A 25,644-nucleotide genomic window follows, 5' to 3' on the forward strand; every position below is an offset into this window, starting at 1 on the left:
AATTTAATATATTTTTTAGTTTTAAACTCTTGAAAATATGATCAATTACCTAACTAAATAATCTCTCCACTCCTTCAGCAATCGATCTCGGTGAACATCGAATTCACGACCTTAACTCTGATATGAATTGTTGGATCAAGCACTTAACATTAAACCAAAAGTTATAACGGTTAGTTGGACATAATTTTTTCTATTTAAGAGTATTCAGTTTAAGTGTCATAGTTTGACTGTGACTTGATCTAACTTGGTCTCCGCCGCGAAATAATTAATACCACTAACTTGACGCAATATCTATACTTTTAAAGTACAAAAAAATGTAACCATAAAGATATTTTTATTTAATATTTTATACTATTTCTACATATTTATAATTTTGTTTAATATTGTATGCCAATCTTTAATGTATTTGTGGTGGTTTTTTACGCGCTATGGAAATATAAAATTAAATACAAGTGAATTTATTTTAAAGAATTGCAGATTAAATTACTAAAAATAACTTATTCAATTTATATAAATTTGTCCTACAAGTTCAAGGATTGGTACCTTTTCTCCTTTTTTTAAATGTCAAAATTACTTCTATTATTGTAATATTAGATAACTAAAATTTATAACTAAATAGCACTAAAATATTAAAATAATTACTAATTTTTATAATAATAAAATAATAATTTTAATCTAATTTTGAAACTGGTAGTATATATAGAGAGGGCAAACACAAACAAAAAACACTACCATTTGATCATGAAAATAAGCTATTCATGTTGACATTATTCCATTTAATTTCATGATTGTCATAATACTTAGAAGATGGACAAACCCTTTTCAGTCATGGTGTAATTTATAACAGACATAAGATTATCCAATTCATATGTAATTTTTTCTTTTTCTTTTTTTAACCAAATGAGGCATATCATCCACCCAGTTTCTGGGTTGATGATCAATTTCAAATGAAAAGAAAATTTCTAAGCTCCGATCGTCATCTACGTCGGTAGGGCTGTCATCTTACAAATGGGGCATATATTTTTCAAAGCTAACCACTGCTTGATGCAGTTTGTATGGAAGTCATGTCCACAATCTAGCCTTCCAAAATCATCCCCATCCTTGTATACTTCCTGCCATTATATGTGAAAAATCAAGTTTATACACTAATAAAACAGGAATAAAAAGTCGTTGCGGTCTCTGAACTTGTATATTATCTCACACTTGGCTGTTTTACTCAACTGGGGACAATACTCTCTAGCTTTAGGTCAAATTAACCGTCAATTGGGTCACGCAGCTCGTGAACAATTTCATTTTGTATAATTTGGGGGTTAATTGACCTAAAATTAGGGTGTCGTCCCTAATTAATTAAAATGGCGATGACCCTTTGCTCAATAAAACAGCTACACAAAGATAACTAAAACCAGGCAGTTTTCTTTGCTATGAATTCACTACATGATTCTAGAGCGCACATATATGTTACACGAATAATTACTATATTCTCCGAGATTAGGTCAAACTTATTGTTCCTCCTGCATTTTAGAAAAGAAAAATCATTGTTCCCTCTTCAAAGGGGTTTTAGTTATCTAATTCTTAAATGTTTGAATTCAAGGCCTAATGACTAAAAAAATCCAAACATATAGAGAGTCCAAACTTTTCAATTTTGTCACTTATATCCTATTTTGATTTATTTGTTTCAATTGTAGCCAAATTCATTCAAATGTTTGGATATATTTTGTTTCAATTGGCTACAATTACAACAAAATTGACTATAATTGATACAATTGGAAAGTTTGGCCATTAAGCCTTTTTTTTCAAAACCAGAGGGACATTGTCGATTACATAGAAGATACCTGACAGATGCTACAAGGCTCGATGTCTGCAGTTTCTGCTGTCATGGCAGCATACTTTTGCTGCTTCAATAGTTTCAAAATTGTCCCCTCGTTGAGTCCAGTATTCACATCTCCTATGCGTTCTTCCAATGCCAATAATTCCTAATTTTGCAATTTTGACATAAAGAAAACATTCCATGTTAAATTCATTTATGGCCTTCGAAGAGCTGTAAGAAGTAAAATCATGTACCGCTAGAGGAATTTATTAGCTCGATTTGTACCTCATAAGACATGTTATCGACATCAAGGCGCATATCTCTGTGCCTATCATGCATTTCAGCCATACTATGATGTGTGAATGGATCAAATAGCATGTAATCCTGAAATATCATTGCACAAGCTTAGTGATATGTAAATTTGAATCATGACAAGCATTTCATAGAATGCCTATCACTAGATTTCGAAACATAATTTATGCATAGTCCACCAAACAAATTTAAGTTGAAGTTCTAGTTGATTTATCCATTATAAATATATAAGGGAATTTTTTTTAACTAACAAATTAAAATATTTAGATCACAGCTAAAAAACAAATCTCTTATATAATTTAGGACCCTCAAATTAGAACTTTTTTCTATCTATGTGGAACAGACGGAAATAATAATTTAAATGAACTGAGAGTGTATAAGAAATTCACTAGAACTATAATTTTGTTTTATATTAATCAGCTAAGGGATGAATCAAACCTCCATCCGTAGGTTTTCACCCCTGCGCATTGCGTTCAGGACTTGACGAACCTGGAGTACAAAAAAACAAAACTCGTTTTCTTAGAGAACATGTTCAAATTTGGTCTCTAATCATCCTCCTAAAATATAAAGAAGTACTATGACACATACAATTTAAAGAATTGCCTTATAAATCTCTAATCAATCAAAGCCCTATAAAGTTTGCATGTTGAATAAGAAATGACAGCACATCTATTCTGAAAGGTAACTTAGAAAAAGTACCCAAAGCATTAATGATTCTTGCCTGCCAGGAGGTTTAATTTCATGTTATCACCATTCACAGAAATTGATGCTAATGATTTCGCAGTGATGGCTATTTATGGTTCGCTAAAACATGTTCTTTATTGTAGCAGTGAAGATAAAGCATGGACTGCCTTAGCTAGCCCTCTAAAACCTTATTAACGCATTCCAAAATTATCATTCAATCCAATGTCATTCCTATTTCCACTACCATAAAATCATAGATCAGTAGTTTCAAACCATAGATCGCTAATTTAAAAAATAAAAATATCATCACAAAGGCATATGTACATGCAAATCATACATTCCTGGTGTTAATACGTTTTTCATATCATATTACTCCCCCCCATCCCAAATGGATGGGCAGTTTAGAACAAACACAAGTATTAAAAAATTTAATTTATCTTATGAATTAAGTTAATTACCCTTAATTAATATAGTTGTAACTTTTTCTCTTTTTGCCTTTTAGTATTTTTTTTTTCCTTTTTGAATGCATTCTACTGTAATTAATGATTGTATAAATGTCAATTAATCATTCAAGTAATACATGCTAGCCTATAATTTGGGACAAAATAATAGAAATATTGACGGAGGGAGTATATGTGATGTGACTGTAACTGTAATTGATATCCGAAAATTCAACAATTATTCCCCTATTATAATGGATATTACCGCAACCATTTAACATTTATGCTTGCAATCAGTATATTAAAAAGCAGAAAGTATATTTAGAATACAGACCTCAGATATGAGCTGATGCCTCCCTTCAATGTCAGCCGCTAAAGCTCTCAGAGAACGAGGCATCCCAAGAACATCATCACTTTGTCCTTCCACCAAGAATGCTGACCTTTGAAATGGTTGATTATGACCTTGGCTGCCAGATCCTGAAGACAAAACCGTTTCTTGAGAGGAAGCAGAAGGCCCAGATGATGAAGGGAAATGACCATTGCGGCCGCTAGGCTCAGAGTCCATGGATGGAAACAAGGACCACGGAGAAAAATCCAAAAACCTTTGCTGATTATTCAGTGTGGAGCTATGATTAGAAAGCCAGGTGGGTACAGGCAAAGAATGAATATTTGAACTGGGACTGACCCTATTAGAAGAAACACTGGACGGCGAGCTAATGTTGCCAGTAGCCAAACTCCAACCTGATGGATCTTGTCCCATGTTTCTCATCTCAGTTACAGGCATAAACATGGAATGCTCTATGTTGTTTCTTGAGATGCTTCTTAAACTCGCCTCATCATGTAATGCAGCACCTCTTTCTCCAGGAATATGAGAACTAGATGAATGCCTAGCTCTTGAAGTGGAAGATCCATACCAAGGGAAAAGATATGTGTTTCTAGATGAAGCAGAAGCATGCATGGCATGAGGTGGTCCCTGAGAAGCACTTGGATTTGTTGCTGGTGTTGTTCTAAAGTCCAAAGGATCACTAAGTGGGACAGGTCTAAGAGACTGGTGCATTGGCCAAAAATTAGGACGCCTAGCACCACCAGGCGTTGAAAAATTTAATGCTAGAGGTTCCTGTTGATGACTGGAATTTACCCTCTGACGGAAATCTCTCGAGGGGTCTGCATTTCCAGTTACATCATAACTGGTTCTTGTATTTGACTGTTCAGGAGGGCTAACACTGAGAGAATTCCATGACGGCGGAGATAAACTTAAGCTACTTGAAGCATTACGATTGGTACCTGTATTCCATGCACTGTGTTCGGGATGCGGAAAGCAACTTGAACTTCCACCTGGATAAGAATGTCCAGAAGTACCTTCAAGGGATTTTCTCTTGCAGGACAAACCCCAACCTCCTATAGAGGAACCAGGACCACCATCAGTTTCATCCGTCATAAAACCATAACTTTCAGATGTACCGACATTATTATTTGAAGTACCGGGAGACACCCGCTCAAAATTTAATCCTCTGGAATTGAAATGATTAGAGCCTAAAATATTCCCCATACCATGTCGGCCATTACTACTGTCACCCACATACCCTCTGGTCGGATTTGGATTTGACAGGACAGTGCTAGAGCTGGAACCCTGCAAAAGTACTTGCCCATTCCTACCCTCACTGCCACTGATGCCAATGCTAACTCTCCCCGGCATAAAAATGTCATTTGTTTCAAATCGCCTTTCGTCTGACCTTGGAACAGCCACAGTATGAGGATTGAATGAAGAAGGCCGTCTTTCTTCCATTTTCATACTATCATCTAAGGCCTGATTTTGAAGATTCATCCTAGAGCTAGATTCACCCAAGGACCATCCGTTAAGGCTCTGAACATCATGAGTAATAGCATTTACACATGATGCCTCATCGTAAGAGACAGCATCATTTGACAACCTGTTTTCAACTGGATTTAGCATGTTATTCATAGAAGATTGCTGACTCATCCCAACACTATTTGGAACAGATCGCTGCTCCATGCCGATGGTTTCAGGGAAGGAATCACTGGCACTGTATTGCCTTTGCATAGAACCAGTCTGTACCACCTAATAAAATGGTTAAAGTTCTATATAGTACTACCAGAATCCAGTAGAAGTGGCGCCTTGCGTGAACACATACGAGAACACCTGAAAGCATGCAAACAAACAAAGACAATAATTATGAACTCAAACAGGTCGCTGGAGGACCAAGAAACAACACCACGTCGTGACGGTTTTAATTAAAAGCAAAAGAGGAAGTATAATATACCAGGCAAATTGGAGAAAATGAATGACCCCTAAAAAACAGCCAAGTTCTTCACTCCAAAATGAACTCCCACATCAGTACCAGTAAGTAATCTGCTTGCATTCAAGCCAGACCCCAATTAAGACTTCAATTGTAACCAAAGAAAAGGGAAAAGGCGCAACTTATGACTGTCAAAATTTAAAATATTAAATGAAAAAATCACTTTTAGCAGCAGGGGACGAGTTCAGATAGGATCAGAAAACAGAAAACCAAATTCACACCGCTAAACAAGAATAACATAATCTGGTCTTCGCAGTAAAAATGTTATCGGCATCTTATTTCTTACTACAGTCTATCATACTAACACTTGCATCTGTGCCACATCCCTTATAAAGGACAGAAATAAATTCACTTATTTAAGATTGTTTTTATACAAAAGCAAAATTCCAGCAGAATGCATGCCTTAATTTACCACATTGCATAGTACTTAAAAAAACTCACATCAAAGCTCTTGCACTAAAGCTATCTAACTTTATCAAAACAACCTCATCTGATGAGGCGTATATGCTTATTTACTACAGTTGAGTTATTATTATTAAACCCACTGCATGAACTTAATTGTTTTCTACTCGTTTATTTTAGCTCTTCTAGTACAAGAACTCCTCTAATAAAATTCGTAGAAGAACTGCCAAGTGCAGAGCGTATGTAAGCATCTTTCACCAAATTCTCTACTCCAACACTAAACCGGAATGGTTTCAATGTTTACAAAACTCCAATGCCAAGCATTAGCAATCGTATTAGACATATGAGATCACCTATTGGGATTGCACTATAAAATAATATTAGAAACTATCACAAAATTTCAAGCCATATCTAGTGCATCCTGCCTAATCGCTATAGCTAAAATTGATGCAAAACGATCCTTTCAAATTTGCATCAAATATAATGTGGTTTGGTTTTAAGTGTTAGGATTTCACCAAATTAACCAAAATTTTGACTCCCTCAAAACAATTAGAACCAATCAACCAAACCCATAGTAATTCAAATACATATATTCACATAATTAAATTCAAAATTCGAAAACAAAGCTACAAACTTTCTGAAAAATTCAAACTACCCAATTCAATATTGTATTGTATTAGCTTAAAAAAATCAAATCAAACAATTTTAAAAAATAAAAAACTTAAGCTGCCAAATATAAAATAAAATTACATATATAAAACTCTGACATAGGTCTGTCCGATCCAATCCAATCTCTAACAATTGCAATAATTAAACATTAAAAAAAGCAGGAAAAAAATCAATTAAACAAGCATATTATTAAATTCACCAAATTAAACTCAAAAATATGATTAAATTAAATAAAAATTGAAGATTAAGAGAAATACCTGCAAAATGAGGATCGATTATGAAGATCAAATTAGGCACAGAAAACACAAAGGAAAAACTGTAGCAGCTTCAATTTAAATTAATTTAATTTACGTTTTTCGGTAATTCTGGTATTTTCAGTTACTTATTTTTTTGCAGAGAGGAAGAACAAATTGGCGAAATATAATCAGAAAAAAAATTGACAAATAAAGACTGAGGATGAGAAATTAGAGATTAAAAGATTGAGGGAGAGAGAGAGAGAGTAATGTGCGTTATGAATGTAAGAACAATAATTAATATTTTATTTAATTTTAATTAAGTTAATACTAATTGTGAGATTAATTTATTATTAATTGCTAATGTGTGTGTGGAGATGAATGTGGTGGTGGTGGTGATGTTTTGGGTCTTTTTGTGTGGATGGGCTGCCTGTCATGTATTTTCATGGGGTCCAATTGTATTCTGAGCAAATTACTATAAGACCCTTCATATTTATTATAATTTATATTTTAGTACCTCTTATTGGGTCCTCTTGCGTGAAAAACAAACGATATGATTTCTCACTTTTATTTTTATTCCATTTTTGGTGTTAGTCAACAATGTTAGATGTTTTTGTGTTCAATCCAATATCTCGTCAATTTCTAAAAAAATAACAAAATTTTTGTAGATTCGAGACTCTTAATAAAACCATATATTAATATTTTTATATTTGTCCGTTTTGAAGTAACTAAGAAATTACTCTAATAAACAATAACATATATCTCTGAAAAATAATCATCCAGCAGAGTTAGTATAAAAAAATTATAAATAGAAAAGGTTGACACATCATATAATGATACACGTTTCTTCAAATTAATATAAAGAAGACTTTGATTTGAGCTTATAACTACGTTCGTTTATACAATATGCTAATTATGTATTTGCATAAAATTATACAATGAAAAGCAAAATTAACTTTTAATACATAGATTATTATCACATTTGAACAAAAATTAGATATATGATATTCAAATTATTTTCTTATTCATTGGGTATGAAAATTGTGTGGATGTCTTGAGATCCCATGAATAGACTTTTTGGTCATTTGGGAGGTAATGTGTGTAATTTTATGGGCCAAAGATACCTCAATTTCACCACATGTGCTGCCTGCTGCACCATATCCATTCCCCAAATTAAGGATAGACATTTAACTAATGGCTGAATATATATTTTTGTACCTAAACTTAATCATTTTATTCATTTATACACTTCAGCTTATATTACAACTATTTACACATTTAAATTTAGCTAGCACCAATAGCTGAAATTGATCAATGCAAGAAAACTAGGGAATGTTGTTGTTTGTGATGTCAAACTTACTAATGTAAATGAAAGGAATGTTTAATATGTCAAAATTTTATAGAACAAAGGGTCAACGCGCCCCCTAAACTTGTAACATGGGGTCATCTAACCCAATTTATACTTTTTTGAGCAATTAACCCCAAAACTCTTCAATTTTGGGTCAAATAACCCATAATTATATTTTTAAAAGGTGTAAAATATAAATCAGAGGCGATGGATGCAAAAAGGTAATTAGATATTTCCCTAATTGTTGCGATATAATTATTCTAAATCCATTTTTTAAAATAAAATTATAAATTATGGGGTTATTTGACCCTAAAATGAAGAGTTTGGGGGTTAGTTGCTCAAAAAAGTATAAATTGGGTTAGATGATCCCGTGTCATAAGTTCAGGGGGCGCATTGACCCTTTGTTCAAATTTTATATATCGAGATGTTGGATTTTTTTTAAAAAAAAAGACTTATTGAAGGTCAAGAAAATATCAACATTTAAAATTTTGATAGTGTTCAACTAGGTAACTGTTTTTCAATTTTTCATTTGACCCTTTTTACTAATAATAAATATTTCATTAATAGGAAATATATAAGTACAATTTGATTAAATTTACTTAAATTATTTTTATTTTTTAATCACGTTTGACAAAACCCCGTAACCTTCCAACTCATCCATTCGCTCAGTTTACTTAATGATTATTTCAAATTACAAATCGACAATTTTTTATTTGAATGAATTTTAGTGAGAGAATATTATAATTAACAGTATTTTAGATCTCCTTTTCACCGATTAATAAAAATATTATCAATTACATAAAATATTATCAATTATTTACAAAGAGAAACATAGAATCCACAAATAAAAAAATAAATCAAAAAATATTATCAAATATTTCCATTTGATTTTTTGGTGCTATTTTTGTTATCATTTATACATCTGAAATTATAATTTTTTTCAAAAAAGAAAATCAAATATTTATCAAAAACCCATTGGGCTTTTGCACCCTTGCTCATAAGGCCTTAAATCCAAAATCATTGGGCTTTTTCTCATTCCTCTTTAAGACAATACAGTCACGTGCCACAAAAAGAAGAAACTTCTATTCAGACACGTGTACCTCTTTTTCGACCTCTCCGTAGATTCCCAACAATTCTGACACACACTCAACAATTTCCCAGAAACTCTCTGACAATGGAATCAAAGAAATTGGCGGCTTTGATTACGTCACTCATCTCCGATCTCCTCCTCCTCCTCCTCCTCTCTCCGACCACCGACTCCATTGATTCAGATTACAATTTCAATTTCAATTGCTATGCAAATCTTATTTACTCCCAAGAAATGGCTGCTTCTCTTTCAATTCTGAATCTTTCCAAGAAAAGAAAACGAACCCATCTCTCAGAATTTGATTCTGACGCAACTTATCTCGGTAAAAAACCTAAACTCGGAAATCGACTCACTGAGTTATACCGTGTTGCTCATACTCCAGACATGTTCAGAACTTTCTTCAAAATGAAAGCTTCCACCTTTGAATGGCTTTCTGGTTTACTCGAACCTTTACTTGACTGCCGTGACCCAATCGGTTCACGGTTAAATCTGTCGGCTGAGTTAAGGTTAGGTGTCGGTCTGTTCAGATTAGCAACCGGGTCGAATTACTCTGAAATTGCTGACAGATTTGGGGTTACCGAGTCAGTGACTCGGTTTTGTGTAAAGCAATTATGCCGTGTGTTATGCACTAATTTTCGATTCTGGGTCGCATTTCCTTCTGCTACTGAGTTAAAATCCGTGTCAAACGAGTTCGAAAAGCTTACAGGAATGCCGAATTGCTGTGGTGTTATAGACTGTACAAGATTTCAAATCGATGGTGATCATGATGATTATAGCGTTGCTGCTCAAATTGTTGTTGATTCATCTTCAAGAATATTGAGCATTGTGACGGGTTTTCGCGGCGAAAAAGGTAGTTCTAGAGCTCTTAAATCAACTACTTTATATAAAGATATTGAATCAGGAAAACTATTGAATTCAAGTTCTGTTAGTGTTAATGGAGTTTCTGTAAATCAGTACTTAATAGGCAAAAAGTACCCTTTGCTCCCTTGGTTAATGGTGCCATTTCTTGATGCTTTGCCTAATTCAGATGAAGAGAGATTTAACTGTGCAATTGATGAAATGCATTTATCTTCACTTAGAGCAATTTGTAGCCTGAAAAATTGGGGTGTTTTGAGTAAGCCAATTGAAGAAGAGTTGAAGACTGGTGTTGCTGTGATTGGTGCATGTTCAATTCTTCATAATGCATTGTTAATGAGAGGTGATGACTCGGCATTGCTTGATTTGGATGATTGTTCTGTGTTGGATCATCAAGAACATTATGTGGATGGTGAAATGGAGGAGATTAAGGTTGATAAGAAGGCTTTTGATATCAGAAATGCATTGGTTACAAGAGTGATAGAGTTGAATAAATCTTGATTACAGGAAAATGAGACATTTGGACACAGATACGGCGAAATGGTATTTTATGTTAAAATATGAAGTTTCATGACTGAAACGCCAAGTTTCCGGATCTTTTTGAAACGGAAAATGTTGATTGAATGAAGTGTTCAGATACTTTGAGATGGGTACTTGAGGATTTTGTTCATGAAAACAATGAGCTTGATTTTTTTCTTTTTGTGATTGATACATACATTTTTTTGTTCAACGATTGATTTAAGATGTACAGGATTGAATTGGTCACTTTATGAAATTGATAAAACATTATTTGATTGGTTTAACTACTGAATATTTGGTGCGTGTTCAATTCTGCATAATGCATTGTTAATGAGAGGTGAGGACTCGGCATTGCTTGATTTGAATGCTTGTTCTTTGTTTGATCATCAAAAACATTATGTGGATGCTGAGATTGAGGAGATTAGGATTGATAAGAAGGCTTGATATCAGAAATGCATTGGTTACAAGAGTGATAGAGTTGAATAATTCTTGATTACGAGAAAACGGGACATTTGGACACGGATACGGCGAAATAATGTTATTTTAAGGATCTTTATGTTAAGATATGGAGTTTGGTGTCTGAAACGCCAAGTTTCCGGACATATTTTGAAACGGAAAATGTTGATCGAATGAAGTGTTCATGCGACTTAGAATCTTGAGATACTTTGAGATGGGTAATTGAGGAGTTTGTTCATGAAAAAAGTAAGATTGATTTATTATTTTGTGATTGATACTAACATTTTTTTGTTCAACAATTGATTTAATATGTAAAGGATTGATCAGCTTTTGAGATTGATAAAGCATAATTTGATTGGTACAACTGCTGGATTCTTTGATGTGAATTGTTTGGTTTGTATTAAGTAATTAGAGTTTGTGATATTTTTCTATTTCCCGTATTTGATTAGTTTTTGAGCCTGTGATTGAATAGAATTATGTCAATGTCTTAACTTTCTGATGATATGTTGTAATTGACATTACTGTAAAAAAGCTTGAGTGCTATGTAGCATCAAAACTGAAAACACCGAAATAGAATATAGCGAAACAAATTTTTTTACAAGAAATTGTATAAGGAGTTTCGGAATTTCATAAGCGTTTACAGAAATAAAAATGATATGCATAAATGTTAAATTTTCACTTCGAATATATTAGTTCAAGTCCAAAACCTGTTTAGCAGGAACATGTAGTCTCAACTTAGCAGTCAGCTTTGTCAAAATAGAGAAAAGTCCATATGGCCTATGCTCTCTTTTCTTATGCAGCAGGGATACAAAAATCTCGAAACAGAAACTATATTTCTTACAAAAACAGATTATAAATATAACATTTCGGAGTTCTAAAAACATTAATGGAGATGGAATTGAAACATCGAAATATAAGACTCGATAAGTTTACGTGCACCATAGCGTTTCCCTGTTCCGTAATATAGATACCTAATTTTCAAGCTCTTATGATTAGTATCACAATCCTTCATCAATTAAAGATTGAATCTGCCGGAGCAGCAGGGCGTAAAATGTAGAAACAATGCTCACGAATACGATTCGACTATCATAAATATATATATATATTTCTCCTTCCAATTATTGTATTTAAAAAATTAACTAATGTATTTATGCTCCAAGACTAAGTCTCTAATGACAAACAAGATAGTTTTATGAGAATAAAAATCATGGAGGACACATAGCAACCATAACTGGATATTTCTTGGTGGTTGGCATAGTATTGGTAGCCCTAAAGCTTTGACTCAAAGCAAACACCCCTCCCCTCTCCTTACCAAACATTGACTTTACTTTTTCCAATGATTAATACATTTTCTAATTTTAAACATTATTAAATGTAATTTATATCAAGTAACTATCAAACATATGCATGTATTTTATTTTATTTTTGTTAAATTGAACAATATAATGTTAGTATATATTAATTGTTGGTTGTAGATGACTGAAAAAAAAATTCCCAACTATTAAGAAACTAGAAAGCAGGGTGGACGATCCGTTATCTTTTTTTATTTATTTATTTATTAAAGCGTTTTATCCCTTTTTGATATAAATCACCAATTATTTTTCTTTTATGTCATTTTCTCTATATTTTCTCATTTTGTCATTATTCACATCCTATCATTCTATTGAAAATTCAACCTTGTTCCCATGATCCAAGTATTTATTTTAAATATAGAAATTTTGAAGTTTTTTTTTTGAATTCAGAAATTTTGCAGTTAGAAGTAATAATTTAGCATTCGAAATATCAAAAAGGAGAAGAGGGGATGTTTGTTTTGTTGTCCTTATTGTATAATGTAAAAATTATACTAACTTTGGTCGCAGATAAATTCTTGTTCATTTAAAAACATGATTATGGAAATTACCCACCTACCGCCACTTTCTAAGTTAATCAACCTTAATATAAAATTATATACACTCCCATTTAATGAAAATGCCATTTCCTAATTGAATGTCATATTTTAAATACATTTTAATGATATTTTAGATTAAATTATTACTAAAATGAAATAAAAAAAAAATATTTTCATAATAATCTTTCTAATATAACACATGAAGAGTAAATAATTAATATTATTTTTTTTGAATAAAGGGAGAGTAATTAGTTAATAAAGTATATGAATTGTTTGTTTGATTCTAATTCAAAGGAGGTGGCTAGTCACCAACTCTACCAATTTAGAGCAAATTGTAATATCACCAACCCCACTACCCACCTTTCACTTTCCCTCTTTTTGCCCATCTCCAACTTCACATTGGTGAGCCCCAATGTTGAATAAACTAATTAATAATTATGCAAATGAATATTGTTAATATTCTCATATATGATTTCTTAATTTTAACATGAAAATTACTTATCTACTACCTTTTAATCAATTATATTAACACAAACCTGTTATTATTCTCACAGTCATCTAAGAATTGATCTGAAAATTATCCATTAGGATTTAAAATCAAAAAAAATTAACCCTACAACTACAAGTGATGTAACATCAATTTTGAAATATATTTTAAAATGAAACCTACTCCTAGGTTTTAATTAATGATAAGTAGGTATACGCATATTTTGTAAAATGATATTAGCTTTATTAATATTTTTGCCAATGATACAAAGCTCCCAAAATAAAATCTTCAATGAAAAACTTGATGTTTGACAAAAAAATATGAAAAACTTAATGTAAAACAAAAGAAAAGTGTTAAGAGAATCAATAACTCGTATATTTTAATGTCGACAATCATATATTGACTAACATAAAATATATGATAGATGATTACCCATTTTATAAATATAAATTTTTAAATAATAATCTTAATACAAAATGTTATCACATTATTTTACCCAATTTTTTTATTTTTTTTATTTTATTAAATTAAAATAAGATGTACATTATGTTATAATTGTATCCATCGTATAAAAGTAGATATTAAAACTGCCATTATCTACATCACTACGGGCCTGTTTGGTTCAGCTGTTTCTTATAGCTGGTGGCTGTTAGCTGTTGGCTGGTAGCTGATAGCTGATAGACCATTAGTGTTTGGTGAGATTTAATTAGTTGTAGCTGTTTATATATAAAATGACCGTAAAGCCGCATAATTTTTGTTTTTATATATTAAATTATGAATATATTATATCATATATTATTTAATAAAAATATTAATAATTATTTTTTTATAAAAAGCAATATTTAGTTTAAACTTATTTAGATATTTTTTTTTATAAATCTGTAATAAATTTTTCAAAAAGTTATTAAATTATATTTATTTTAATATAAATAAAATAATTTTATATACTTTATAAATGATTAGAGTATTTAAAAATAATTTAAATAATTTTATATATAAAAAAAGGATATATTCTAGTAAGGGTAATTTTGTCTAAATAATGAAACAGCTATCAGTTGTTGGCAAAAAGCTCTAAAATGGAGCTTTTCAAACAGCAGCTGTTGGAGGTTTAAAAAGCTCTGAAAAATTTTTCACCAAACATTTTGTTGGAGCTTTTTGAAAAGCAAAAGCCAAAAGTTCTACTAAAAAGCTGAACCAAACACCCCCTACCTAGTATATGAAAATTCATTGGTTCAATAATTAAGTGGGTACCACACTACTTGATAAAAGCCGAACATACCAAGTACTACCAACATCATCCCAAGACCTCACCAACCCCGGACCGGCCTCAGCCGGTCCAACCACCCACTAATCAATTCAAACCGGATTTTCATTTCCAATATATACCTTTCCCATTGCTTCCAATTTCCAAATCAAGTGTCTTCAGCTATTTCATCATCAAATCTTTGACATAAGCAAATCAAGAGAACTCAAGAAAAAAAATGGCTTCCACCAATGAAGAACCACAACAAAATCAAACTAGCAGACACCAAGAAGTTGGCCACAAAAGTCTTCTCCAAAGTGATGAGCTTTACCAGGTAATTAATTACTTTCAAATCTTGCACATTTTTCTTCTCTTTTGGTAGTTTCTTGTTCTTGATTTTTGGCCATTTCTTGTTCTTCTTTTTAGTTGATTCTTGATTTTTGAACATTTCATGCTCTTGATTCTTGATTTTTGTTCATTTCAAGTTCTTTATTCTTGATTTTGTTCATCTCATTTCCTCGATTCTTACGGATGAGTTGTAACTCAAATGGTATAATATAAATGTCAGACAACAAACTGCTAGATCGTAGGTTCAATTTCTCCCACAATCAATCATCCGGTCACCCCTCCCTAATTATATAAAAAAAAAAAAAAAAAACTTGATTCTCGACTTTTTGATCATTTCATGTTCTTGATTCTTGATTGTTTGATTTCTTCAGTACATTCTTGAGACAAGTGTGTACCCAACAGAGCCTGCACCCATGAAGGAGCTAAGGGAGTTGACTGCTAAACATCCATGGTTAGTTCATTTCTTGATCCAAATTAATTTCATGAATTAGTAATTAATTTGATTAAATGTTACTTAATATTTAATTATTTATATAATTGTAGGAATATTATGACTACATCAGCTGATGAAGGTCAATTCTTGACCATGTTATTAAAGCTTATGAATGCTAAAAACACCATGGAAATTGGAGTCTACACTGGTTATTCTCTATTAGCCACTGCTCTTGCTCTTCCTGATGATGGAAAGGTAATAATAAATTAAAAAAAGGAAAAATCTAAAAATTCTATGTTAGGATTTAATTTACTTAAACAAATTAATGAGGTTAAATAATTAATTTATTTGTGTTTCTTTTATATGGTTTGGTGTAGATCTTGGCCATGGATATTAACAGAGAGAACTATGAACTTGGTCTGCCTGTTATTGAAAAAGCTGGTGTTGCCCATAAGATTGATTTCAGAGAAGGCCCTGCCATGCCTGTTCTTGATGAAATGGTTGAAGATGTAAGATTCATATGATCCTACTAAAATTTAGTTCGGTTCAATTTGATATTATAAAATAATTTTAATTTTTTAATTCGGTTTGATTTGGTTGATTTTGAAAGTAAAAAAATCAATTAAATTATAGTATAAATCCAATCAAAATAACTAATTCGGACCGACTAGTTCAGTTTTGTTTAAAATGTTTTTGCTTCTAGGAATGTGCAAGAACCAAACCCGATGGGGTAAAAATAATAATATATATTGTTAATAACTTTTTAAATTTGTTGGTTTGATTGGATTTTTACCTTTGAAAAACTAAAATATCAACTACATCTATATTGATCGATTTAAAAAATATATAGTATTTTTTATATATTCAAATGATTAAAATGTGCGATAAATTATGAGTTTATTTTTAAGTTTAACATTTATTAATATTTCATCTAACATTTTTATTTTTAAAAAAATTATATTAAAAAGGAAATATTATTCGTGCATTCTATATGACTATAAATTGAATGAAACTTTACTATTTAATTAAATTTAAGTTTTTCTTCTTAAAAAACCGAATGGTTTTAATATTTCAACTACTATACTAAATCGACCAATGCACACAGTTTTCTTCAATTTGGCTTAAAATATTTTAAATTCTTATAAATTTAATTCGATTTGGATTTGAATCGAACCGAATGCACAACCCTAAATTGTAATTGAGTTTCCATTGGCTATTAAATTGGATTAAAAAGCTAATACAATTGTGTGGTGAACCACAGGAGAAGTACCGTGGAAGCTTTGACTTCATATTTGTGGACGCCGATAAGGACAACTACCTCAACTACCACCAAAGGTTGATAGAGTTGGTGAAAGTTGGTGGACTGATCGGGTACGACAACACTCTATGGAATGGATCTGTGGTCGCGCCACCTGATGCTCCTCTTAGGAAATATGTTAGGTATTACAGAGACTTTGTTTTGGAACTTAACAAGGCACTTCCTGCTGACCCTAGGATTGAGATCTGCATGCTCCCTGTTGGTGATGGAGTCACTCTCTGCCGTCGGATTAAATGATCATTTCTTTGATCATATAAGATGTTTGAGCAATATGTATCAATTTTCTATATATTTTATTTTATTTTATTTTATTATGCTTCAATATTTGTACCCAAATGAATGAATATTTGATGATTTGAGAAATTATTATTTCTAATTAAAAGTTTATGTGATTATTTGTGTTTTGTTTCTAAGCAAGTAGAGGAAAATTAAGCAACAAACTATTGTTAAGAGATTGTATATAGGAAATTTCTTTTCTATTATAAGTTATAATCACAATAAATTAAATAGTATAATTATCTATCAACTAACATGTAATCATTATTAAAATAATTTTATCATCCATGTAATCTTACTTAGCTTAAAATTAAAAAAACATTTAAATGATAAGTGGTCCAGTCCTTGATTTATTGTCAGATTTGTATAAATATAATACATAAATATCTAAAATAAGACCAATTCGTTCATTTTACAACGAACGGTGTATATCGTGAACAATAACCCTCTCAAGAATGAACTTGAGGGAATCCCAATCCAATCTAAAATAAGACCAATTCGTTCATTTTACAACGAACGGTGTATATCGTGAACAATAACCCTCTCAAGAATGAACTTGAGGGAATCCCAATCCAATAATGTGTCTATATTATTTGTTTATTATTTTACATTAATTGTATTTAATCACAATTGCTTTTCACATTTAATAAAAATACATGAATATATGCAATTAAACTTATTTGTAAAATTATAAACTGAATTTTTAAGATAGATTAAATCATCATCAATGCAATGCTAAATTAAATCATTTAAGATGTAGTGTTATGGTTGGTGCTTGAAAAGGGATGATTTTTTCACCAAACTATTTAAAAGGCAAAAGGTGCAATATCACCTTCCATAGATAGGATGTCCTACTTATTTAGTAAATTAAAGAAAAAAATATGAGTTTTGTTCAATTGGTGGCTCCACTGACCCTAAGTACCAACAGCTTTAAAATGCATAGTGTCTTTTCTAGCTAGAAATTGGACAACCACATCAACTTTCGGTCAAAACCTGTAATATAATACCCATAATGATGCTGACTCATCATAGCAATAGAATTACAAACCATTCATCCTCTTACCTAACATTATATCATTAAGAAACTAAACTTTGAATTATATTAACTTTCTATAATTTATAAATAAATAGAAATATAATTCAATTGATAACTGTATTTTTCATGCTTTATAAAATTAGTCTTCATTATAACAAATAGACTATAAATCAACTCTAATTTTAAAATAGAATTAACAAGGATTGGCAACTAAACAAAATTCTAGCTCTAAGAGCATCTTTAATCCATCAGACTATCTCAAATAAACTTGGATTAGATATTTATCAACCGATCGATGAATTATATAGTGACCAAGCTGGATATATTAGGGAAGCTCTAAATTACACTAATAATACTTGAGCACATATATAATGAACTAAACAGGCAAAATCAAAGCAATTATACATCAAAAAGATGAAACCATCCTAGAAATTCAATGGCAACTGGGCACAACTTTTACTTGCACTTAACAACTCTAAAGCAAAGCACTATATTACTGAACAATAATCAATTCTCAGTATCAAAGATCACAGTCAACTTATTGTGCTCACAGCTTTGTACATCTTTACATGACATCACCAGCAAATTTCACAAAAATCAGATAGACCAGTTTTTGAGCAGAAATTGGAAATCAAACACAGAATTACACATACCCATGCTGACCTCAAATGGCAAAACTTGAATATGAAAATTAAAGGACGAGCACAGTTTTGACAAAAAAAAGTATAATACTTCAAAAAATAGAGCTGCAATTGCAAATTCACAGCTCAAAGGAACTATACAGTAATATACATCTAATTATACTACCTAAACAAATTAAAGTAGTTCTAGTTCAGTTGCATCATAAATTATTTAGACCAAATATGAAATAATATAAAATAAGAACACGGAATAACTGTTTGTGCAAAGCTAGACGAACATTGAAGAATTGCCATAACCACCACCACTAGACTTTAAGATCCAAACTCTAAACATTATTTCTTAAACAAATGTACCCACATAAGAACGATATAATCAGCATAGGCACACTTCACAATTGAAGCATAAGCACACAACTCACAATTGGACTTACTTTAGACTAGGCATGAGTTGGTACGATTTTTAACGTTAAAGTAATTATATTCTAGTAACTAAATATGTATAAAACTCTATGCACTATACCACTTAACCATAACCAAAATTGATATCTTAGTCCAAAAAACAATCAAATATCCAAAGCTATCACAGTTAACAGTTAGCACCGTGTGCACCACTAGACGAATATTGCACCGTTGCAATAACCACCACTGCTTAACTAGAAAGATCCAAACTTAAAACATTTCTCAAACAAATGAAATATCCACATATTAAAGTACTTGATCTGCATATAACCACACAATTAACAATGGATTTACTTTCGATTCCACATGAATTCATACGTTCTCTAAAGTTCAAGTTCAAGTAATTAAATTATAATATACTGAATTTCTATTGAACTCTATGCACTGTACTAATAACAAAACTATGATCAGCACTGAAATTCCAATCTAAAACACAATCAAGTAACCAAAGACATCACTGAGATTCCAATCTAAACAACCTAATTGCATTACAAATAAGCATTCAACAAATAACATAATCTAACACATTTAATCAAATAAAACATTTTAATTAACTATTAATCCTCAACATTAACCAAAACAAACATAAAACAAATCCATAAAACATCCCAAACATTAACTTCCAAAACTTCAACAAAATCTCATAATAATAATAAAAGTAATAAAACTCGAACCAGACCGAATCAACGGTAACTCTTCTGAAACCTAGAACGAGCACCACGACCACCAAACTTCTTCGGCTCGCACCGCCTAGGATCCGCCACAAGCAAGGTCCGATCATACCTCATCAAAATATCCTTAATCTCCTTCTTACTCTGTTCATCAACATACTTCTGATAAAACGCGACAAGTGCCTTAGCTATGCTCTGTCGTATCGCGTAAATCTGCGACGTGTGACCGCCTCCTTTCACGCGAATACGCATGTCCACTCCAGCGAAACGGTGTCGTCCGAGAAGGAGGATCGGTTCATAGGCTTTGAATCGGAGAATTTCCGGTTGGACTAACTCGATCGGACAGCCGTTGATTTTGATTAAACCGCGGCCTTTCTTGCAGTGTGTTACTGCTACCGCGGTTTTCTTGCGTCCGAAGCATTGGACTGACTCTCCCGTCGCTGATGTTGCCGCCGGTGCTGGTGCCGCCATTTTTAGGGCTTTTGAGAGCTGGAGAAGTGTTCAAATAAAACCCTAGTACGAGAGATGGTATAGAAAAAGTTGCTTTTATATGAAGATTTAAACTGTTTGAACGCTGCGTTTTGTTGGATGTATGGGCTTTTATTTTCTTTTAGCCAGTGGGCTTTTGGTAGGCCTTTAGACGACTCAAAAGGTACACAATAGACCCTCAAGTTTGGTAATATTTCTATTTAGCATCTAAGATTTTTATTATCTTCGTTGGAAATTAACATTTTTTAATAAAATACAACAGCCACTGACCATTAAATTCTGGAACACATGCCATGAAAACGTTGTTGAGGAATGTTTTTATTTGTATTTAAATCAAATTATTTTAGTTTTATAAATTTACTAGTAAAAGCACTCTCGCTTCATTTCAGAATTTACTAATTTAAATTTTAGGCAGTATTTAAAATTTTAGCGTAAATATTATGTAAATGTCAGTTACATCGTCAATATAATACGATAATAATAATAAGAATAAGAATAATAATAAATATTTTTGAATGGTTGTAATAATAGTGAATTAGTGACAATGGAGAAAAATTAATCGAACAGATAATTGAAAAAACTGACCATCTGTTAAAATTGAGAGTTTTTTTAAGTAACTTTTGTTCTCTTTTATAATATGGATACAAAATCAACAGAATAAATTTTTAACACAGTGAAAATAGAGACTATATGAAATTCATAAATTCTTTTAGGGTTTCATAAAAAAATCACGACATTTACACAAATTTTTATTTTAATCACGACCTTTAAAAGTTGGCATTTAAAAGTACGACCTTTTATTTTGTTCAAATCTATCACCAACGTAAAATTCGGTGTATTTTTTCTGATTAAAAATTACTAATTCTACATGCTCTAACTGAAAGATAATAATATTTAGTGTCAATTAATAATTTAGGTATTTCATTAATGGTTTATTGAAGATTTAGTGAATAAAAATATACTAAAATGATAAATTGAAAAAACTGAAAAGTCATGATTTTATATAACAACTTTTAAAGATCGTCATTAAAATGAAATTTCGTGTAAAGGTCACGAATTTTTATATAATTAACCTATTCTTTTATAATCATGTTTTTAAACATTCAAGTTAAATTTAAGAAATAAAATATAAAAATTCAACAATTACAGTTTGCTACGTATGTATCATATCCAACTTTTCTACAAAAATAATACCAAATCATTGTTACAACCAACTTTTAAAACACATACCAATTAAGCTGAAAACCAAGAAAGCAACCAAAATCAAAATAAAAGCACAAAATGAACATATAATGTTTAGAAAAACAATATTACAGTTCGTTGGAGATAGTAAAAAAATTAAACAATAATTTTGTCAATCATTAATAGCAATTCACTTAAAATAATTTTTAATACTAATAATAAAACCAAAAATATACTCCTAGCATGAAATATGGATTTTTAGCACTCTTGATTTTCTCGAGAATAATTTGCTGGAGATGATTTTTTCCTATCTATTGCTTCTCTTTGTAATGAGGGTGTAGATGCGGCGCCACCGATTCCCGACTTGAACCCCTTCCCATTTTCTACTTCATCCATTACTACTTTATCCACCGATTCCCGACTTTGAACCCCTTTCCTATCTCTTTACATGTCCCCATTTTATTGGAATGTTGTTGGTGAAAAAAATGATATTTGTGGTACTAATGTAAACTTTCTGGAAAAATAGTATAGTGTGAAAAAGAAATTCATATTGTTTTTCTCTAATATTTATATTTATGGTTAATTACAAATGCATACACGAACTTTACCCTAATTTGCAATTACAACATAAACTTTGAAGCTTGACAATGTCAGTAACCAACTTTCATTTTTGGCAATGGCTTAATAACTTAAAAACCACTCACCTTGAACTTTTTTTTCGTTTATACCCTGACGTAGGAAAAAGTTCATTTATACCCTGACGTATGTATTTATATTTCACCTCTACCCCGAAGCACTAAATTAACCTCTTTTCATTTAAAAAAAAATTAAAATAGTTCTTCATTTTTAACCTAAGCTAATTAGAGTTTAATTAGAAATGAATTTTTCTCTAAATGAAGGACTATTTTAAACTTTTTTCTAAATGAAAAGAGGTTAATTTAGTGTTTCGGGGTAGAGGTGAAACATAAACACATACGTCAGGGTATAAATGAATTTTTTCCTAGGTCAGGGTATAAACGAAAAAAAAGTTCAAGGTGGGTGGTTTTTAAGTAATTACCTTTTTGGCAAATTGGTACAACGACCAATCACGCAACGACAAATGGCGGTATATTACAATGTCCACGTTAGTGTTTTCGTGTTTGGTGTATGGATTTGCCAAAAGTGTAAAGTTGGTTACTAACATTGCCAAGTTTCAAACTTTATGTTATAATTGCAAATTAGGGTAAAGTTCGTGTATAAATTTGCAATTAACCCTTATATTTATATTATTATTATTTTTAAATTAAACTTCTATAAAATTTGCATTTTTTAGTATCAATTATACCATAAATGATGTCTATTGTCACAAATTTGCATGTTCTCCTCCCGCCCCCTTCACATATGTGATAATTTAAACTTTCGTCCCTTTTATTTGAAAATACCGTTTGATTTTAAATAAAAAGGACGAAAGTGTAAATTATGACATATGTAAAGGGTCTCCAATTAATTTGCTTTACTTTTTGATTCGATTTACTTTTATTAACAGAATGCATGTAATAATAAATATAATTGGCGAAAATACATACAAGTCCAACCGTATACCAAAAAGCAAATATGTATATTAACTTTAGATTTTAATTTGACATGAATATAAATAGGCTTAAATGCATTTAAAAAACACCAATTTTCGCGTGTTTTTTGTATTTAACATGAACTTTTAATTTCGGAATACACATAAATGAACTTTCAAAATTTTACAATATTGACACCAACACCATGCACCATTTTGGATATAAAATGATACCCGTTTTGAATGAAAAAAACGCAAGCGTGATATATAATTGCAAAATTGGAAAGTTTATGTTAAATATGCAAAAATTAAAAGTTCATGTTAAATATCAAAAACATGCGAAAGTTTGTGGTTTTTGATGCGTTTAAACCATATAAATATTATGCATGAATTGATTTGTTTGTTATTTTATAGGTATTTATTGGACAATTGCAGTCGTTATTGTTCTCGAGGGGAATTATAACAAAAACATTATTAGATCCTAAATAAGGGCTAAACAAATTTTAGTGAACTTATTATTTGCGAAGAGGTTTGATTTAGGTTTGATGACATTCAAGCAGATAAATGAATATAAATATTAGGCCTAATCACTCAAAAACCCCTCACCTTTAAACTTTTTTTCAATTCCACCCCGACGTTGAAAATTTGTCAATTTTACCCACTTTTGAATTTTCCGTTTTCAATTGTACCCCAATATTTTAATTTTTGTTAATTTTTTTACTTAAATGATGAAATCATTCAATTAATTAAGTATAAACATGAAATTAAATTCTTTTTTCTTCAAAAAAGTACAAATAAGTCCTTTATTTTTAAAAACTAACTAAAAACCATAATCAAATTAACACTAATTTAAATTCTTAATTAATTTAACTAAATTTAAATAAATTTTAAAAATATACAATTAATGTATGCGAGACATGGAGAATGTTTTAAACAAATTTCCAAACGCAAAAGACGTTAATTTAATTTTTCAGGGTACAATTAAAACACAAAAATGCAAAATAGGGTAAAATTGACAAATTTTCAACGTCAGGGTATGATTGAAAAGGGGCTAAAAGGTCGGGGTTTTTTAAGACATTAAGCCTAAATATTATATATAAATTGTTTTGTTTATTATTTTATAGGTATTTGTTAGAAAACTGTAGTTATTGTTGTTCTCGAAGAGAATTATAATAAAACTATTTTAAATCCTGAAAAATGCCTAAATTCTCGAGTCAAGTTTTAATCATTTCATTCTATATGAAAGGGCTTAATTTAGGTTTGATGAAATTCAAACATATGAATTAATGGTTAATAGAGCATGAGATTGATATCCAAAAAGCTTAGAGATACTTGGATATTTTATCAATAATCACAAAGAGGCATTAATTTAAACTAAATTTCTTTTAAATAGGTTTAATACATTTTTTATGTTTTTGAATTTTAAAATTTTGTTCACTTATACATCGTGAATTTCATTTACACCTTAATTTTATGATTTTAGATGTAAAAAATATGTTAAGTTTAGTATATAAATACAAAACCATCTTTTCAAATTGTGAAAGACTGGGAGGAAAAGATATGAGGAATCAACAAAAATGCAGTTTATGCCCTAATTAAAAATGGACCTATTATATGTATTCTACAATACTATAAGAATTTTGGGAGTCTAAAGGCCGAGGTGAATTTAAATGTAGTTTAAGTTATATTTTTTTGTCCATTTGAATTGTCGAATTCAATTTAGTTGAATTCTTTATTCTATTTTAGAGCATAAGTTGTATGCTATATAAGTAGTATAAATTATACCGTAAATGATATATATTGTCGCAAATTTGCATGTCCTCCTCCCGCCCCCTTCACATATGTGATAATTTAAACTTTTGTTCCTTCTATTTGAACCTATCGTTTGATTTTCAAATAAGAAGGACGAAAGTATAAATTATGATATATGTGAGGAAAATTTGAGTAATTTGCTTTACTTTTTTTGATTTGATTTATTTTTATTAATATAATGCATGTGATTATGAATATACTTGGAGGAAATACATCAGAAGCCCAACCATATAACAAAAAACAAGTATGTATATTAATTTTAGATTTTTATTTGAGATGGATATAAATATTCTGCATTAATTGATTTGTTTGTTATTTTGTAAATATTTGTTGGTTGCAGTTGTTATTGTTCTCGATGGTAAACATAAAAAACATATTAGATCTTAAACAATGGCTAAATTCTTGAACTAAATTTTAGTGAATTCATTCTTTGCGAAGAGGCTTGATTTAGTTTTGATGAAATTCAAGTAGATGGGTGAATATAAATATTATGTATGAATTGATTTGTTTGTTATTTTATAGGTACTTAATGGGCAATTGCGGTCGTTGTTATTTTCGAGGAGGTTTATAACAAAAATATTTTAGATCCTAAACAATAGCTAAATTCTCGAGCCAAGTTTTAGTGAACTTGTTCTCTGTGAAAAGACTTGATTTAGGTTTGATGAAATTTAAGGAGATGAAT

At 30.8% G+C, this 25,644-nt stretch overlaps 4 protein-coding genes across 7 annotated transcripts; 2 read left to right on the top strand and 2 right to left on the bottom strand.

Annotated features, from left to right (window-relative positions):
- Positions 1–734: 734 nt before the first annotated feature.
- On the bottom strand, positions 735–7,126 carry LOC126660486 (E3 ubiquitin-protein ligase MBR2-like). 3 transcript variants are annotated; one of them, XM_050354028.2, is made up of 8 exons: positions 6,890–7,125; positions 5,526–5,614; positions 3,929–5,404; positions 3,578–3,850; positions 2,558–2,608; positions 2,093–2,191; positions 1,833–1,973; positions 735–1,112 (listed from the first exon to the last, which is right to left on the bottom strand). In XM_050354028.2, exons 3-8 carry the CDS (start codon positions 5,303–5,305, stop codon positions 981–983), a joined length of 2,073 nt encoding a protein of 690 aa, XP_050209985.1. In that variant the 5' UTR covers positions 5,306–5,404; positions 5,526–5,614; positions 6,890–7,125; the 3' UTR covers positions 735–980. The 3 variants fall into 3 exon arrangements, with proteins under 3 accessions (XP_050209985.1, XP_050209982.1, XP_050209986.1); XM_050354025.2 differs by having other exon boundaries at positions 3,578–5,404; XM_050354029.2 differs by lacking the exon at positions 735–1,112 and adding an exon at positions 1,171–1,511 and having other exon boundaries at positions 3,578–5,404; positions 6,890–7,126.
- A 2,177-nt stretch (positions 7,127–9,303) lies between these two features.
- On the top strand, positions 9,304–10,846 carry LOC126659820 (protein ANTAGONIST OF LIKE HETEROCHROMATIN PROTEIN 1-like). Of its 2 annotated transcripts, XM_050353149.2 has the most exons (2): positions 9,304–10,150; positions 10,328–10,846. In XM_050353149.2, exons 1-2 carry the CDS (start codon positions 9,388–9,390, stop codon positions 10,654–10,656), a joined length of 1,092 nt encoding a protein of 363 aa, XP_050209106.1. In that variant the 5' UTR covers positions 9,304–9,387; the 3' UTR covers positions 10,657–10,846. The 2 variants fall into 2 exon arrangements, with proteins under 2 accessions (XP_050209106.1, XP_050209105.1); XM_050353148.2 differs by having other exon boundaries at positions 9,304–10,846.
- Positions 10,847–14,912: 4,066 nt separating this feature from the next.
- LOC126662218 (caffeoyl-CoA O-methyltransferase) lies at positions 14,913–17,242 on the top strand. Its single transcript, XM_050356123.2, has 5 exons — positions 14,913–15,082; positions 15,468–15,547; positions 15,640–15,784; positions 15,907–16,038; positions 16,791–17,242. Exons 1-5 carry the CDS (start codon positions 14,987–14,989, stop codon positions 17,082–17,084), a joined length of 747 nt encoding a protein of 248 aa, XP_050212080.1. The 5' UTR covers positions 14,913–14,986; the 3' UTR covers positions 17,085–17,242.
- A 2,544-nt stretch (positions 17,243–19,786) lies between these two features.
- LOC126662182 (40S ribosomal protein S16) lies at positions 19,787–20,458 on the bottom strand. Its single transcript, XM_050356078.2, has one exon. It carries the CDS (start codon positions 20,399–20,401, stop codon positions 19,943–19,945), a length of 459 nt encoding a protein of 152 aa, XP_050212035.1. The 5' UTR covers positions 20,402–20,458; the 3' UTR covers positions 19,787–19,942.
- Between the last annotated feature and the right edge of the window lie 5,186 nt (positions 20,459–25,644).

Source organism: Mercurialis annua, linkage group LG8, assembly GCF_937616625.2.
Source record: "Mercurialis annua linkage group LG8, ddMerAnnu1.2, whole genome shotgun sequence".
NCBI classification, from domain to species: Eukaryota; Viridiplantae; Streptophyta; class Magnoliopsida; order Malpighiales; family Euphorbiaceae; genus Mercurialis; species Mercurialis annua.